Here is an 18,471-nt window from a genome sequence, read left to right on the forward strand (position 1 = left end):
ATATTTTGAAAGAATGGATGCTTTTGAACTAACAGTAAGTTGTCAACACAAATTTGAAGTAATTTCTTAAAGCTTTTTTTGGGTTCCGGCAATTCAGTCTTGGTGAAGTAATTTAAAAGGAATAAATCCAAGGTAAATTGGTGATCTTATGTTGATTCCATAGAGAAACCCAATAAAACTAGAGAAGAAACTTATAATAAATCCAAATGAATCATTTGGGCTTAGTTTGAAGTGTAGAGTTTTCTTCAAGAATTTGGTCTTTCTATTTTTAAGAATTTAAAATCTAGGTCCAATTGTAAACATTATTAATTTTTTTTGTTAAATTTATTGGTGTGACATTTTGAAATTAAAAAAAAATCACTTTATAACCATATAACTAAAAAAATGATGTTGGAATGAACCTGAATTTAACAAAATAATTTTAACAATGTTAATAGTTACACCTGAATTTTGAAATCTAAAAAGGAAAGGGACTAAATTTCTAAAATAAAAGGACATGGGCTAAATTCTAAATTTGTGTTGAGTATAGGGACCTATGACATATTTTAGCAGGAAGATTATCAGTTTTTATTATATCGTTGGTCTCTGTTCTATGATCTATACTTGTAATTCGTGCTGCCGCTTCCAACAAATTCCTAACAAATTGGCATAGTTGAGCCTAGTTGAGTTGATCCTTTTTCTTGAACTGGACATTATATATCAATAATTTATAAGGAATTCCATCAAAGGGTAATTCATGATTGGTAACAAAAAGTTTTTAAAGTTATTTAAGAAAGGAATTTTTCTTATAATAAACCGTCAAAAACAATCAAGCATAAGATAGCATTGTTGCTCTGTTTTTCAACCAAGCGATGGATTATTCATAAAAGGAGTATTCAAATAGTTACTGTAGACAACAAAAATTGAATATTTCATACATAAATAATAAAACATCATATCTTACTTATATGAAAGAATTGTGGGCAGTGTAATGACAGGAGAGATTTGACTAAAAGATGTTAATCAAATTTAATTTGAGTCACGCTTTCAGGAATTTTTGGGAATCTAATCATTGGAAAATGACTGAGGTCTAGATTATTAAAAGATCCCATCTTGAACCATAAATTTTTACCCTTGAGCCACTCATAACTAAAGTCTAAATATCACTTGGAGGGTTGAGAGACAGACACACTTCTTCAATTTGAGTTTCAGATAAGTTTAATCTTATTAAGCTTCCTGGGATTTCTGGAAATTTGACCATTGGGTAATCACTGAAGTTCAGATTACTAAAAGATTACAACTTTGAAATATTTCTTGAAACATTTTAAGTCGGATGGGATACTCAACTGAATTAGCCACTTCATCTATTTTTGATTCACTTAATTCTAAAATAGGAAAGTAATTTGAGATCTCAAAAGCCTTCTTGAGAATATGAGATCCGGTAAGTCTAAGCCTTTTAAGTGAATTTTACATGATTGAGACAAGAAAGTTCAACCAAACTTTCACACCACCTACACAGAAGAACTTCAAGATTAATGGCTCCTAATAAACTAGGGATCTTCCTTGAATTCTTGCAACAACTAATGTCAGTTTCCCTTAGATTAACAACAACCTGCTCAAAGAAAAATTTTGATGCATTGTATAATTATTTTGGGCTGTATAAAAATGAAATTAAAAATAATAAAAATAAATCAAATAATATTGCTATTAAATAACCTATGCTACCACATGAAAAAAACTATATTATCAATTTATTAAATAATAACCCTTAAATAATTATATAGATTTATATTTTAAAAATAATATTAACAAATAGATGCTCTTTGTCTTATTGGAAGACATTGACTTCGAGATTACAAACCCATCTGAGCAAAATAATAATAATAATAAACTCCATCCACCCACCCACCTTTCTTTACCCATTTTTATTATATATACAAACTAGTAAACAATTTTTACTCGAAGGTTCTCATATCGATACCACTAAATGGCAAATATTATTATAAAATAGATTCTTATTAAAAACACGGAAGAAATCCAAAATATTATGAATGTGTTCTTCAAAGGTTCACAAATCTATTTTGCTCTCTCTTGCTTCAATCACACAATCGATACTCTTTCATGGCTGCTTCTTCTTCTTCTTCCTCTTCCTCTTCTCCTCAAACAGACACATGCCTTAACTTCATCACTCATCTGCTTCAAGCTCTGAAAGACGCCATGATGAATGTCTTCTTTCATGATGAAATACCGGAGCCACTTTCTCCAGCAAGTGCCTTGTGAAAAATAAAATAGAATAAAATAAATAAAAATAAAGAACACATAAATTTTACGTGGAAACCCTTTCGGAAAAAACCACGGCGAGAGGAGAAGAAAATTCACTATGTCGAAAATTTTTTACTCAAATACAAGAGGAATAGACTATGTCTATTTATAGGCTTGCAAAGCCATATTCTAGTAGGATTGAAACACCTTATCCTAATCAATATAAAATAGATGGAGTTTAATAAGGTTTAAAACCTTATTCTAAAATAAAATAAAAGAAGTCTAGTTCTATATGGATTTTACTTTTATTTTATTTTCCATCGTATTTTATTTAAATAAGAATTTGGGTCACTTAATTCTAACAATCTCCACCTTGACACAAATTCTCAATGAACAAGTTTTTCATCGCGAACTTTCAATAAACAAGTTCTTCACCTCTTCCAAAAACCCCTTAAGGGTTTAACTTCAACAATGAACACCAACCAAGTCTAAGCAATGCTCAAACTTGGTTATAGGAAGTGACTTAGTCATCATATCTGCAGGATTTTCATGAGTGCTAATTTTGCTCACAACAATATCACCACGAGCAATAATATCACGAACAAAATGATACCGAATATCAATGTGTTTTGTTCTCTCATGAAACATTTGATCTTTTGTAAGAAAGATGGCACTCTGATGTCACAAAATCTTGTCTTGATTTGAAGGTCTTCATTGAGTTCACTAAATAGTCCCTTCAACCAAATAGCTTCTTTACAAGCCTCAAGAATCGCCATGTACTCAGCTTCGTTGGTAGACAAAGCGATCGTAGTTTGCAAAGTGGCTTTCCAACTAATTGCACAACCTCCGATTGTAAAGACGTAACTCGTGAGAGATCTTCTTCTATCAAGGTCTCCAGCAAAATCAGCATCAACATACCCTATAACTCCATCTTTAGTTCTTCCAAACTGTAAGCAAACATTAGTAGTGCCTCGTAAGTATCTTAAAATCCATCGAATCGCTTTCCGGTGTTCTTTACCGAGATTCGCCATGTATCTCGCTAACCTGCCTTGATTGCATATGATAAATCGACGTGAACAAACCATAGCATACATGAGAGATCCTCTGCACTAGAGTATGGAACATGTGACATGTACTCAATCTCATTATCGATTGAGGAGATAAGGCCGATGAAAGTCTGAAATGGGCTGCTAAAGGAGTACTAACGAGCTTAGCACTCTGCATATTGAACACGCAAAGAACTTTCTCAATGTACCCTTCCGACTTAGGTACAATTTACTTGCTTTTCTATCTCGAGAATCTCCATACCAAGTATCTTCTTTGCTGGTCCTAAATCTTTCATCTCAAATTCTTCACTTAGTTGGGCTTTAACCTTTCTTATCTCTCTTTATCTTTTCTTTGCTATCAACATGTCATCAACATAAAGAAGTAGATACACAAAAGAACCATCACTTTTTTTCTTAAAGTAGACACAACTGTCAAAACTACTTCTTTTGAAATCATGAGAAGTCATAAAGGAATCAAACCTCTTGTACCACTTGTCTTGGTGATTGTTTCAAACCGTAAAGGGACTTTTTCACAAGCAAACATAGTCCTCTTTTTCGAGACTATAAAACCCTCCGGTTGTTGCATGTAAATATCTTCCTCAAGTTCTCCATGCAAAAATGCGCTTTTACATCTAACCGCTCAAGCTCCAAATCATGCATGGCAACAATACCAAGCAAAGCTCGAATCGAACTATGCTTAACAACCGGAGAGAACACATCTGTGAAGTCCACTCTTGGAATTTGATCAGTAACCCTTTGCAACAAGCCTTGCTTTATATCCGGGTTCTTCAACTCCAGAGTCCCTTCTTTCTTTTTAAACACCCATTTACAACGAATGACCTTTTTACCTTTAGGAAGTTTTACAAGATCCCATGTTCTATTTTTGTGGAGTGATTCCATCTCCTCTTGCATAGCAAACATCCACTTTTACGAGTCTTCACAGACTAATCGCCTCGAAATAATTAAATGGCTCTTGATTCGCATCTATATCTTCAGCCACATTTAAAGCATAAGCAACTAGATCAACCTCGGCATACTTCTTTGGAGGTTTAATTTCTCTTCTTGTCCTGTTTTTGGCGATAGAGTATTGCGGTGAAGAAGCAACTCTATTCTCAATTTTGTCTTGGCTTGAGGAGTTGATTCACGATTAATCGATGCTCCACCGCTTTTGGTTTTCTTTATTGGAAGAGTCTTTAAGAGATAAGTTAGGTAGCATAGCGGTTTCATCAAAACAACATCTCTGCTAATCACAACTTTTCTATTTTCAGGACACCATAACTTATAGCCTTTTACACCACTTTATAACCAAGAAAACGCATTTAATGGATCTCGGTTCCAATTTTCCATTATCAACATGAGCATACGCAGGACACCCAAAAATCTTTAAATCGTAATAATTAGCGGGATTACGGACCATACCTTTTGTGGAGTCTTTTCTCAATGGCAACGGATGGAGATCGGTTGATCAAAAACATGCACGATGAGGTCGCTACGCCCAAAATGACTTGTAAGTTGGCATTTGACAACATACATCGAACCTTCTCCATGATCGTTCATTCATTCGTTCGCAACGCTGCTTTTTCAGGAGTATGACGAATCATCAAGTGTCTCATGATCCTTCGACTTGCACAATCTATTAAACTCATCGAATGTAACTCTAAGCCATTATGCATGCGGAGGTATTTTATCTGCTTTTCCGTCTGTTTTTCAATCATAATTTTCCAAGACTTAAATGTGGAAAATACATCGCTTTTCTTCGGAAGAACACCCAAACTTTTCTCGGAAAATCATCAATAAAGGTTAGCATATAATTAGCTCCACCTCTCGAAGGCACTCTGGGCGCCCCCACGATCGAAATGGATATACTCCAACGTTTCTTTCGTGTTATGGATTCCTCTAGTGAATCGAACTCTCTTTGCTTCCCAAAACACAAAGTGCTCACGAAATTCAGTTTGCAAATTCCTTGTCCATTAAGAAGTCCTCTTTGCTTAATTACGCCATGCCATTCTCACTCATATGCCCTAGGCGCATATGCCAAAGTTTAGTAATATCATCATCGACAAGGAAGAGGAAGCGACAATTTGCATCACCGATAAGATAGAACCACAGAAAACATATAACTTGGCAATCTTTCTTTGCCCTTTCATCACAACAAGGACCCTTTGGAAATCTTTAAAACCCCACTTTCAAGCGTGTATCTGCACTTTTGAATCAAGAGTACTCAACGAAATTAAATTTCTTTTCAATTCGGAACATGCCGCACGTCACTAAGTGTTCGACAACTCCATCAAACATCTTAACTTTAATTGTTCCAACACTGCGATTTTACATGAAGCATTATTTCCCATCAAAACAACACCTTCAGATACTGTTTCATAAGTTGTAAACCAATCCCGATTGGGACTCATGTGGAAGGTGCAGCCTGAATCAAGTATCTACTCCTCGCTTACTTTAGAATCATTGATAGAAGCAACTAGAAGTTCACCATCGCTGTAGTCTTCTACAACATCGCCTTCTAGGAATTTTCCGGCTGTTTTCCTTTTGATTCGCACCTCCCTTTTAATCTTATTTTGTAGCTTATAGCACTCAGATTTAATGTGCCCTTTCTTCTTGCAGAAGTTGCAAGTTTTACCTCTGTTTGAAGATTTCGATCTACCCTTAGATTTACCACGAGGATTCCGTTCCTGTGTTCTACCACGATCATCATCAACATTCGGTCTTGTCTCCCACGAACAATGAGACCCTCTCCACGAGAGTTGGGTTTAACCACAAGATGCTTCATCTTATCATACGAGGTTAAAGAATCATAAACCTCATCAACTGTGAGAGACTCGCGGCTATATAAAATCGTGTCTCTAAAGGTTGAATAAGACGGGGCAACGAACAAAGTAGAATCAACCCTAGATCTTCCTTATCATCTTGAACCTCCATGGCCTCCAAGTTTGAGAGAATTTCTTTAAACACCATTTAAGTGTTCGTGTACGACGCACCTTCCTCCAAACGATGAGCATAAAGACGCCGCTTCATATGCAACTTGCTTGTTAGAGTTTTCGATATACATATTTGTTCTAGCCTCTTCCATAATGCAATGGCGGTTTTCTCTTTCATCACATCCTGCAAAATTTCGTTGGACAAATGCGGATGTAATTGTGTTAATGCCTTCGATCCTTACGCTTCTTCTCTTCATCTGTTAATGTCGAAGGCATCTTATCTATCCTAGCAGGGCATCCTCTAGATCCATCTGTGCAAGAACCGCTTGCATCTTAATTTGCCACAACGTAAATCGTGTTGCGATCCAACAATGAATTTCATACTTCAAAGACGCCATTACCGTGATCGAGATGAATAACCCTAAGCTCGATACCAATTTGTGAAAAATAAAATAGAATAAAATAAATAAAAATAAAGAACACATAAATTTTACGTGGAAACCCTTTCGGAAAAAAACCACGGCGGAGGAGAAGAAAATTCACTATGTCGAAAATTTTTTACTCAAATACAAGAGGAATAGACTATGTCTATTTATAGGCTTGCAAAGCCATATTCTAGTAGGATTGAAACACCTTATCCTAATCAATATAAAATAGATGGAGTTTAATAAGGTTTAAAAACCTTATTCTAAAATAAAATAAAAGAAGTCTAGTTCTATATGGATTTTACTTTTATTTTATTTTCCATCGTATTTTATTTAAATAAGAATTTGGGTCACTTAATTCTAACATGCCTCTTTTACTCGATTGAAGCATCAGGTTTTCTTGAGCTTCAGAGGTGAAGACACACGCCTTAATTTCACTGCTCATCTACTCAAAGCTTTGAAAGAAACGGGAATGAATGTTTTCTTCGATGAAGAAACACTAGAAAAAGGGGAGCAACTTTCACAAGCACTTTCTCGAGCAATTGCAGCCTCAAATCTCTCAATAATTGTGTTGTCGGTAGACTATGCTTCTTCAAAATCATGCCTGGCCGAACTCTCCGACATCATGCGCCGCAAGGACACTCAAGGACATATTGTTCTTCCCATATTTTACCATGTTGATCCTTCGATGTGCGGAATCTTGGTGGTAGTTTCAAAAATCCTTCAATGGCCACGGTTCAAATAGGCTACCTCAAGTACAACGATGGAAAACGCCTTTCTTTGAAGTCGGTAAATTAAAAGGATGGCATATAGAAGGAGGCAAATTCGACGTAACTATATTTTTCCCATCATCTTATATTAATAATCATTATTTTAGATTTCGTATGTAATTATATTTTTTATTATTTGCTAGACACAAACCGAGTACATCAAGGATATTGTTGGATATGTTATAAAGAAGTTGATGAGTGGCAAATTTAAAAGTGCTTCTGCAGAGTTACTTGGAATAGATGATCAGAAACAGACGATTTTGAGGCTAATTGAGCAGGAAGAGAGTCATCTAATAGGACTTTGGGGACAAGGTGGTATAGGCAAAACTACCCTCTCTGATGTTATATATAATGAAATCTCTCATAACTTCGAAAATACTTGCTTTCTTCTAAATGTTAGAGAGAAATTAAAAAAACAGGGGATGGAATCTTTGCGAAACCAACTTCTTTCCGAACTCTTAAACCAAGCAATTCATGTAGACACCCCCTCAATTGGGTCAACTTTAATCCAAGAGAGGCTAAACAATAAAAGAGTACTTGTTGTCCTTGACGATGTTAATGATTCAGACCAAATAGATTGTTTTGGTGTTAAACATTTTGGTGATGGAAGTAAAATCATTGTAACATCTAGAGATAGGCAAGTACTTAAGAATGGAGGTGTTGACAAAATACATGAGGTAAAGAAGTTAAATGACAATGACTCCCTTCAACTATTTTCTACATTTGCATTTAAACAATTGAATCCCGCTGCTGATTTTCGAGATCTATCGAATAAGTTTGTAGGGTATGCCCAAGGAAGTCCGCTTGCTCTTAGAGTTTTGGGTTCTAAACTATATAAAAAGTCTAGAAAAGAGTGGGAAAGTGAGGTGGACAGACTAAAAGAATATGACCAACCAAAAATTTCACAGATTTTGAGGAGTAGTTTTGATGAATTGGATGAAGTAGAGAAGAATATATTCCTTGATATTGCAATCTTCTTTAAAGGAACACCCAAAAAAGATGTAGAAGAAATTCTAAGTTGTTGTTATAAGGGTGCTGTCTGTGGAATAAGCAACTTGATTGACAAGTGCCTACTTGATAACACATCTTACAATGGATGGATTTGTATGCATGATATGCTTGAAGAGATGGGCAAAGATATTGTTCGCAAGGAATCTATAGACCCTGGAAAGTGTAGTAGGTTATGGAGTGCTAAAGATGTATATCAAGTGCTCAAATATAATAAAGTAAGTCTTAATTGTATTTATATTCTTTTTATTTTTCATATCTTTGTTTGATTCTAATTAGAAAGTCAATTAATTATGTGTTGTCAAATGCTAACAAGTTTTATTATTTGAAATTATTTTTAGAGTTTAAGTTTACTGAACATTTCACTGTGAATGAGCATTGTCTTAGGATACATAACATGAGATTTTCACAATTAATGAGCATTGTCTTAGGATATATAACATGAGATTTTCACAATGATTTATTGAGTTAGTATCTAATACATTATAATTACTTTTTTTCCTAATATAATTGTTTAATGGAATGCCCATAAATTTCTTTGTGTTGATACTTTATAAATTGGTTTTTGTTCTTAGGGGATTAATCTAATTCAAGGAATAAAGTTAGACATGTCTCAAATTGATAACTTACAGCTACATCATTCTATTTTTGAGGGAATGATTAATCTTAGAATTATCTTCTTTTACACTCCTGGAATTTTTTGGGGCAAGTGTCCAGCAGTGAAGCTTCTCAAAGACCAAGTTGATAGTGTATCTCTTCCTGATGAGCTAAGATATCTTTGTTGGGATTATTATCCCTTCAAATATCTATCAGGTTTTAATCCAAAGAATCTTGTTGTGCTGAAATTAGCACATGGCCATATAGAACGTCTTTGGAATGATGATGATCATCAGGTATATTCTTTCGTACTTTCTTCATCGAAGGTACTTTTGAAATTCAAAAAATAGTTTATAATTGATATGTTAACTAATAATATGATGGATTATTATATGATGTGTAGAAGTAATATAACTATTTATATTTTCTTTGCACAGAGTCTTGTTAATTTAAGGGAAATTGACTTTGCTGGTTGCAAGAAATTAAGGAAGATTCCTAGTCTATTAGGAGCAATCAACCTTGAAATCCTTGAGTGTAGGTGGTGTGAAAGTTTGGTTGAACTTCCTTGCATCAATAATTTGGCATCACTTAAGAAACTTGGACTTACAGGATGTAATAATCTCAAGACGTTTCCCGAGGTCCCAAAACACTTTTCTATTTTAGAATTAGATAGAACTAAAATAGAAGAAGTGCCTGCTTCAATTGAGCATCTGGTCGGACTCAGAAAGTTGTGCTTGAAAAACTCAAACGTCAATATTGTATCAAGCAATATTTCAAAGTTGGAATCACTTCGTGATATGGATCTTAGTCATTGTCCAATGGTCGAATTCCCAGAAATTCCCAGAAGCTTGACAGATTTAAACTTATCTGAAACTCAAATTGAAGAGGTGTGCTTGTCTCTTGCCACTCCAAGTAATCTTCAGAGCTTAAATATGAGTGGCTCAAGGGACAAAATTGTATCGATCAAGATGGAATCCCTTCGTGATCTGAATCTTAGTCATTGCCCAATAGTCAAATTTCCCGAAATCCCAAGAAGCTTAGCAAAATTAAACTTATCCGGAACTCAAATTGAAGAGGTGTACTTGTCTCTCGACTCTTTATTTAATCTTCAGACGTTAGATATGAGTTGCTCAAGGGTAAAAAGTTTATCGATCAAGATGGAATCCCTTTGTGATATGAATCTTAGTCATTGCCCAATGATCGAATTCCCAGAAATCCCAAGAAGCTTAAGAGAATTAAATTTATCTGGGACTCAAATTAAAGAAGCGAACTTGTCTTTAGACTCTCTAAATAATCTTCAGAAGTTAAAGATGAGCTGCTCAAGTATTCAAAAGCTACAATGCAATATCATCCTGTTCGGTTCAAGAGAGATTCCAATAGTTGATGTGTGTTGAAAAGTCAACAAAGGTAGGAAGCAACTTGTTAAAAAGGTGAAGCAAGTTGCACCGAATGTTGAAAAGTTGAATGGGATAATTGCAATTTTGGTCCCTAATTTTTAGGCCATTTGCAAGTTAGTCCACGAACTTCAACTATAAATAGGCCTTTTCATTTTCATTTCAACCATCCCAACCAATCTTTCTCTCTTAGTTTTCTCTCTTCTCCCATTTGAGAATTCTTAAGGAATTCTATTTGTTTGTAATATTTTGGAGATAGTAAAGTTATCATCCGGTGTTAGTGCCCGAGGACGTAGGTATAATTTACGAACCTCGTTAAAACTCTTGTGTTCTTTTGTCCTATTTTTCTTTCAATATTTGAGGGTATAATAGTAGTATTTAATTGTGCTATTAAATTACGTTAGAAGGAATATTCGACTAAGGAAAGACTTGGTATTTAAGAGATCCTTGTGATCCACCTCTCTTCCACGGAATTGAACTTTGTGTGATTTTTAGTAGAATAATTTACACGTTTCAACCCTATTGAAACAAGTGGTATCAAGAGCCAAGGTTAATCGTAGTATGCTCTGTGGTTGCGCTTTAAACGATCTTCCACATCGTAAAAGATTTCCTTAGGTATATTGAAAGATTATGGAGAAAACGGTCGGTGTAGGAGCTTCAACATCGTCCATGTGGACAAGACCGACAATTGCAAATGCAAGATTGGCCGTGGAGATCTTTGATGGCACGGGCCATTTTGGTATGTGGCAAAGTGAGGTTCTAGATGCCCTTTTTCAGCAGGTCTAGACATTGCCATTGATGAAAAAAACAGATGATGTACGGGAGAAAGATTGGAAGGCGATCAATCGGTTGGCATGTGGCACAATTCGATCATGCCTTTCTCGAGAGCGAGGTATGCTTTTTCAAAGGAGACTTCGCAAATAAGTTGTGGGTGGCACTTGAAGAAAATTTTTGAAGAAAACAGTCAAAATAAGCTCCACTTGAAGAAAAGATCATTTCGCTTCACTTACGTCCCAAGTACCACAATGAATGATCACATCACCAAATTTAATCGTTAGTCAGCGATTTCTTTGAATATGGATGAGACATTCAAAGATGAAGATTTGGCTTTGATCTTTGTTGGGGTCACTTCGAGGAGTTTGAGTTCCTAGAAACTACTCTACTTCATGGCGGAGTGATATATCTTTGACCAAGTCCATGCGGCCTTATACGATTATGAGCAGAGAAAGAAGGACAAACAGAAAAACTCAATCGAGATACTGAAGCTTTAGTAGTCCGAGGTCGTTCATACACTCGGAAGAAAACTCAAAAGGGGAGATCAAAGTCAAAGTCCAGACTCGGGAAAGATGAATGTGCCTTTTGTCATGAGAAAGGCCACTGGAAGAAAAATTGTCCAAAGTGAAGAATAAGGGAAAAGTGCTGTAGATGCTTGTGTTGTAAAGCATGATACCGGTGACTCGAACTATCACTGGTTGCATCATCATCGTCGTTCCATTCAGATGAGTGGATATTGGATTCGGGTTGTACCTATCATATGTCCCCTAACCGGGAGTGGTTCTCTAATTTAGTAGAACTAAATGGAGGAGTTGTTTATATGGGCAATGACAATGCCTGTAAAACTGTTGGGATAGGTTCAATCCAATTAAAGAATCAAGATGGATCAACCAGAGTTCTAACGGCGTTGATGCGTGCCCGTTTGAAGAAAAATCTCATCTCATTGGGAGCCTCCTTGGAATCCAATGGTTCAGTTGTTACTATGAGAGATGGGGTTTTGAAAGTGACATCTGGCGCACTTGTGATATTAAAGGGCATCGGGAAAAATAACTTGTATTACTACCAAGGTAATACTGATTATTGGAGCGATCATTATGCACTTAGGTAACAAAGACTTGGACTCAATGCGGTTGTGGCATATGAAGTTAGGACATGCCAAATGAAAATCCTTGCAAATTCTAGCAAAGCAAGGATTGTTGAAAGATGCAAAGGCTTGCAAATTAAAATTTTGCGAGCATTGTGTTCAGGAAAGCAAAAGAGAGTGAAATTAAGACTGCTATCCATAATACAAAAGGTATTTTGGAATATGTTCACTCAGATGTGTGGGGCCTTCCAAAACACCTTCGTTGGGAGGAAAACACTACTTTGTTACTTTTGTTGATGACTTTTCCGAAGAGTTTGGGTGTATACCATGAAAACTAAAGATGAAGTGCTTGGAGTTTTTCTTAAATGGAAAACTATGATCGAAAACAGATGGCAAGAAAATCAAGCGGCTTAGGACGGACAATGGAGGAATATAGAAGTGATCCGTTCTTGATGTGTGCCAAGAGTATGGTATTGTTCGACACTTCACGATTAGGGATACACCACAATGAGAATGGAGTGGCGAGCGTATGAATCGAACATTGCTAGAGAAAGTTCGATGTATGTTGTCCAATCTTTGGGTTGGGCAAGCAATTTTGGTTGAGGTTGTGACATCTGTTGCCATCTTGTTAATCGTTTGCCATCATCTGCATTAGAAAGAAAAACTCCTATGGAGGTATGGTGCGGAAAACCGCTCTGATTATGATTCCTTACATGTGTTTGGATCCACTACATATTACCATGTGAAGGAGTCAAAGTTAGATCCGAGGGCAAAGAAAGCTCTCTTTATGGGAATCACTTACGGAGTGAAGGGATTTCGTCTTTGGTGCTTAAGCACAAAGAAAATGATCTGTGAGAGATGTTACCTTTGATGAATCGCCACATTGAAAAGGTAGCGGATGAAGAAATTGAGACAAGCGATACTCCACGGCGGTGGAGTGTACTCCAAAACAGTGGAGTTTGAGCGGATGGGGATTTGCCAGTTAATAAGTCTAATTCTCCACCACAATGGAGGAATTAGAGGTTGAAGAGGTTCGACCCAAGAACCATTAAGTACACGAACCGATTCAGCGTTGCAAGGCCAATGAGAGAAATTCGTAAACCTGCTCGATTTACTGATATGGTGGCCTACGCCCTTCCCGTTATTGATGATGATATTCCTATCACTTATCAAAAAGCAAAGCAAAGCTTAGAAAGTGATAAATGGAAAAGCGCCATGGATGAAGAAATGCAATCTCTCCTGAAGAACAATACTTGGGAGTTGGCGCAATTACCGAAAGGTAAAAGGGCAATCGAATGCAAGTGGGTATTCGCAAAGAAAGATGGATCTCCTAGCAAGAAAGATGTTCGCTACAAGGCAAGGTTGGTAGCTAAAGGCTACGCTCAGAAGGAGGGAATTGACTACAATGATGTATTTTCCCCTGTTGTGAAGCATTCCTCCATTAGAATTTTGTTGGCCTTGGTAGCACAGTTGAATTTGGAGCTAGCTCAACTTGATGTTAAGACGGCTTTCTTGCATGGTGAGTTAGAAGAGGAGATCTATATGACTCAAATTTCAAGGATACACAGATCTTGGTGGTAGAAATTAGGTTTGTAAGTGAACAAATCGCTATATGGATTGAAGCAATCCCGAAGCGATGGTACAAGCGATTTGATAGCTTTATGAAAAGCGAATACACAAGAAGCAAATATGACAATTGTGTGTATTTGCGAAGAAGTGCATGACGGATCTTTCATTTATCTACTCTTGTATGTTGATGATATGTTAATCGCTCAAGAGCCAAAAGAGATAGATAAGCTGAAGGCTCAGTTGAATCAAGAGTTCGAGATGAAAGATCTAGGTGAGGCCAAGAAGATTCTCGGCATGGAGATAAGTAGAGATAGACAGAGAGGCAAGCTTTGTTTGAATCAGAAGCAATATCTGAAAAAGGTATTACAATGTTTTGGTGTAAATGAAAACACTAAACATGTAAGTACCCCACTTGCTTCTCATTTGAAACTTAGTGCTCAATTATCTCCGAAAACTGAAGAAGAAAGAGAATATATGGCAAAAGTCCCATATGCTAATGCAGTTGGGAGTTTGATGTATGCGATGGTGTGTACGCGGCCTGACATTTCACAAGTTGTTGGAGTTGTGAGCAGGTATATGCATGATCCTGGAAAAGGACATTGGCAAGCTGTGAAATGGATTCTACGGTATCTTCGAAAAACCGTAGATGTTGGTTTAATTTTTGAACAGGATGAAGCACTTGGTCAGTTTGTAGTCGGATATGTTGATTCCGACTTTGCTGGTGATTTAGATAAACGTCGTTCAACTACGGGGTATCTGTTTACTCTTGCGAAAGCCCCAGTGAGTTGGAAGTCTACCTTACAGTCTACAGTAGCTGTGTCTACTACAGAAGCGGAATATATGGCAGTTACAGAAGCTGTTAAGGAGGCTATTTGGCTTAATGGATTGTTGAAAGACTTGGGAGTTGTTCAAAGTCACATAAGTTTATATTGTGACATCGAGCGCTATTCATTTAGCAAAAATCAAGTCTATCATTCAAGAACCAAGCATATCGATGTAAGATATCACTTTGTGCGGAAGTCTTTGAAAAGGAAAAATTACGCTTGGAAGATTCCGGCAGAGATAATCCCGCAGATATGATGACCAAAGTGGTAACAACAATCAAGTTTAATCATTGTTTGAACTTGATTAACATCCTGAGAATTTGAGCACCTTCAGGTGTATGGCGCTCGAGAGCGCATTTGGAGGCACTACAAAAGATAACTTTATCGAATTTGGGGAGTTGAAGGAAGTGTGTGAAGATGCGATTATCCTAATCAAATCTTCAAGGTGGAGATTGTTGAAAAGTCAACAAAGGTAGGAAGCAACTTGTTAAAAGGTGAAGCAAGTTGCACGAATGTTGAAAAGTTAAATGGGATAATTGCAATTTTGGTCCCTAATTTTTAGGCCATTTGCAAGTTAGTCCCTGAACTTCAACTATAAATAGGCCTTTTCATTTTTCATTTCAACCATCCCAACCAATCTTTCTCTCTTAGTTTTCTCTCTTCTCCCATTTGAGAATTCTTAAGGAATTCTATTTGTTTGTAATATTTTGGAGATAGTTAAGTTATCATCTGGTGTTAGTGCCCGAGGACGTAGGTATAATTTACCGAACCTCGTTAAAACTCTTGTGTTCTTTTTGTCCTATTTTTCTTTCAATATTTGAGGGTATAATAGTAGTATTTAATTGTGCTATTAAATTACGTTAGAAGGAATATTCTGACTAAGGAAAGACTTGGTATTTAAGAGATCCTTGTGATCCACCTCTCTTCCCTGGGAATTGAACTTTGTGTGATTTTTTAGTACAATAATTTACACGTTTCCGACCCTATTGAAACAACAATGTGTCCTCACCAATCTTGATGTCTAAAAGCATTCGAGAGTCTTAAATTACTCTCAGAGCTTCCACCATATATTCAGTACTTGGATGCACATGGTTGTACATCATTAGAAAAAGTATCATTTACAGATAAAAACTCATATCAACTCGATCCTTTAGATGATGATGTTGTCGATTGGTTTTACATGTTATTCTGTAATTGCTTCAGCTTGAATCAAGATTCAATTGACAACATTGAGGCAAATGCCATACTCAAAATTGGATACCTAGCAGAGAAACTTAGATTGACATGGGAAGATGCTTTTGGTCCAATCATATTATTTTGTTGTTTCCCAGGAAACAAAATTTCGGCAAATAAGTTCGAGTATCAGAGCATGAGTTCATTATTTTTGAAGATAGCCCCAAACGAGTCCAGTGGGAGCAGATTCTTGGTCTTTTCCATCTGCCTTGTGGTTGATCTCATGCGCTGCCACCACCATGAATCTCTTAAATTTATCTGTAAATACCAATTGACAACCGCCAGTGGTGGTGGTAATGAAAAGTTCACAAGTGAGTGGAGTTCCGTTATAGAGGATGAGGCGGAGTGGAAGTACATGGGTGATCATGTGCTGATTCTGTTTAGAGAGGATATGGTTAAAAAAGACAAGGATTATGAGGAGGCTTCATTTGAATTCTACATTGAAAATCCCAAATACAATGTAGAAGGAGAAGAAATTGAAGAAGAATATATAAAGGTGGAGAAATGTGGTGTACATGTATCTTATATGGATGAAGAACCCAGCACCACCCCACAACATAAAAGTCCTAGGCACACGTAAGCACTAAACCTAATTCTTCAGTTGCATAAGTGAGCTTTATTTCATCTGTAGTTTTTGTAGTATAAGTTAGCCATAACCTAGAGATTAAGCTTTGACGTTCTAAATTTGATTCTATGAAGGGAATGAAGATGACAGAATAGAGACAATAGTGAGTGACAAATCTTTGGAGCTTTAATGATGCCACTGCTTAATTGGAGTTTTAGCCATACAAGGAGGAACAATTAAGCTGTAAGAACTTTAACTTGGTTTACTGAATTCTTGCTTTATACAAGTGTTTGAACTGATATTTTGAGACAACGCAAGTTGTCAACAGATTTGCCTTCTTCATTCTATTCATCATGGTGCAACTTAATATTTTCTTTTCTTGGATTTTGATTATCAGATCAATTAATCAAGAGCCACAACATGAGCGCAGGCTACGGAAGTGTGGGGAGCGTTGGGGAAGTCACCTTCGTATCGACTCTTCCAGATTCGACGAGTACCGAGAGGATCGATAATTTTGACTACGTGAAGCGTGCATTGAGCTTCAGGGTCGTCGGGGATGAGCATATGCTGAGGAATTACAGGTCATTCACTTCGGTCAACAAGATCTATAATGAAGGCAGAGCTTACACCATTCTATTCAGCTTTAGAAGCTGGGGCTTCGTTTTTACAATGATAATTGGACTAAATATCAATTTAGGATGAGTTTTTAAAAACAAAAACAGATGAGTAACATGTTATCTATATTGTTATTTAAACACTTGATTAAATTGGTGTTATGGGTCTATTGGACATCAATTCACTAAGAAAATTATTAAAATATTTTTGTATTTAAAATAAACTAAATTATTCGATGTTACCATAATTTTATATTAAAAAATAAAAAGTATGCATATTGTAGGATTTGAAGCCATACTAATTGTGTTAAAAAATCTTAAATTTATCACTCAAAGCTTTATTTTAATACTTTTTATAAATTTTAATTTTGTTATACTTTAAATTTCATTTTACTCACAATTTAATTAAATTTATTTTCATTTAATATAGTACATATTTCATATTTTAGTAGTTTCTAATGTCCTATTTTAGTTTCATATTTTATTTATTTAATTTGGAATTAGTTTTTAAATAACACATTTTTAATTGTTATCATTGAAAATGATAATTTACTTTTGTTTTAAATAATATACAAATTTAGAACTTTATTAATTTAAAAATAAAAAAAATTAGCTGAAGTAACGTGCAACAATTATAATAATTGTTCATAATAAATACAAATTTATTTACACAAAATAAATATAATAATTGTTCATAATAAATACAAATTTATTTACATAAAATAAATAAACATATTTATTAATATTGATTAAAATAATAATTGAATCATTCAAAATATTAATTATTGAAATTTGACTTTTATTTTCGAAACAAACCCAGAAAACATTTCACACCTGCATGGTAGACCCGTTGGACTTAGAGACCATGGTGCATGTGATTTTATAGATTAAGCTTTGACATTCTAAATTTGATTCTATGAAGGTAATGAAGATAACATAAGACAGAGACAATAGGGAATGAAGATCTTTAGAGCTTTAATAATGCCACTGCTGAATTGGAGTTTTAGCCATACAAGGAGGAAGAAGTAAGCTGTAAGAGCTTCAATTTCTTTGACTTAATGCTTGCTTTATTCCTGTGTCTGAACTGATTTGCCTTCTTGATTCTATTCAACCTGCTGCAACTTAATATTTTCTTTTCTTATCAATTTGGGCTTAAATTTCTTTGTATTAACTACCTCTCAAGTTGTTTGAGCATTGTAGTGAGGAGATATTAAGATATTTACGGTTCATACTGACTACTTGTGGATTGGTTTTAATTCATAGGGAATTAATGGTACGTCTTCGGAAAGGCCATTATAGTTGGAACTTTAACTGTACAAAATAGGAGGAACAAGTAAGCTTTTAATTTCTTCTAATGAATGCTTGCTTTATACTTTGTGCTTGAACTGAGATTTTGA

At 35.6% G+C, this 18,471-nt stretch overlaps 1 protein-coding gene across 1 annotated transcript; it reads left to right on the plus strand.

Moving 5' to 3' along the window:
- Positions 1-7,114: 7,114 nt before the first annotated feature.
- Positions 7,115-16,972, plus strand: LOC108471761 (disease resistance protein RUN1-like). Its single transcript, XM_017773331.2, has 6 exons — positions 7,115-7,348; positions 7,556-8,638; positions 8,996-9,343; positions 9,455-10,131; positions 15,866-16,471; positions 16,858-16,972. The coding sequence occupies exons 1-6, from the start codon at positions 7,115-7,117 to the stop codon at positions 16,970-16,972; spliced, it is 3,063 nt and encodes a 1,020-aa protein (XP_017628820.2).
- Positions 16,973-18,471: the final 1,499 nt, after the last annotated feature.

This window comes from Gossypium arboreum, chromosome 10 (genome assembly GCF_025698485.1).
Source record: "Gossypium arboreum isolate Shixiya-1 chromosome 10, ASM2569848v2, whole genome shotgun sequence".
Classification (NCBI taxonomy): domain Eukaryota; kingdom Viridiplantae; phylum Streptophyta; class Magnoliopsida; order Malvales; family Malvaceae; genus Gossypium; species Gossypium arboreum.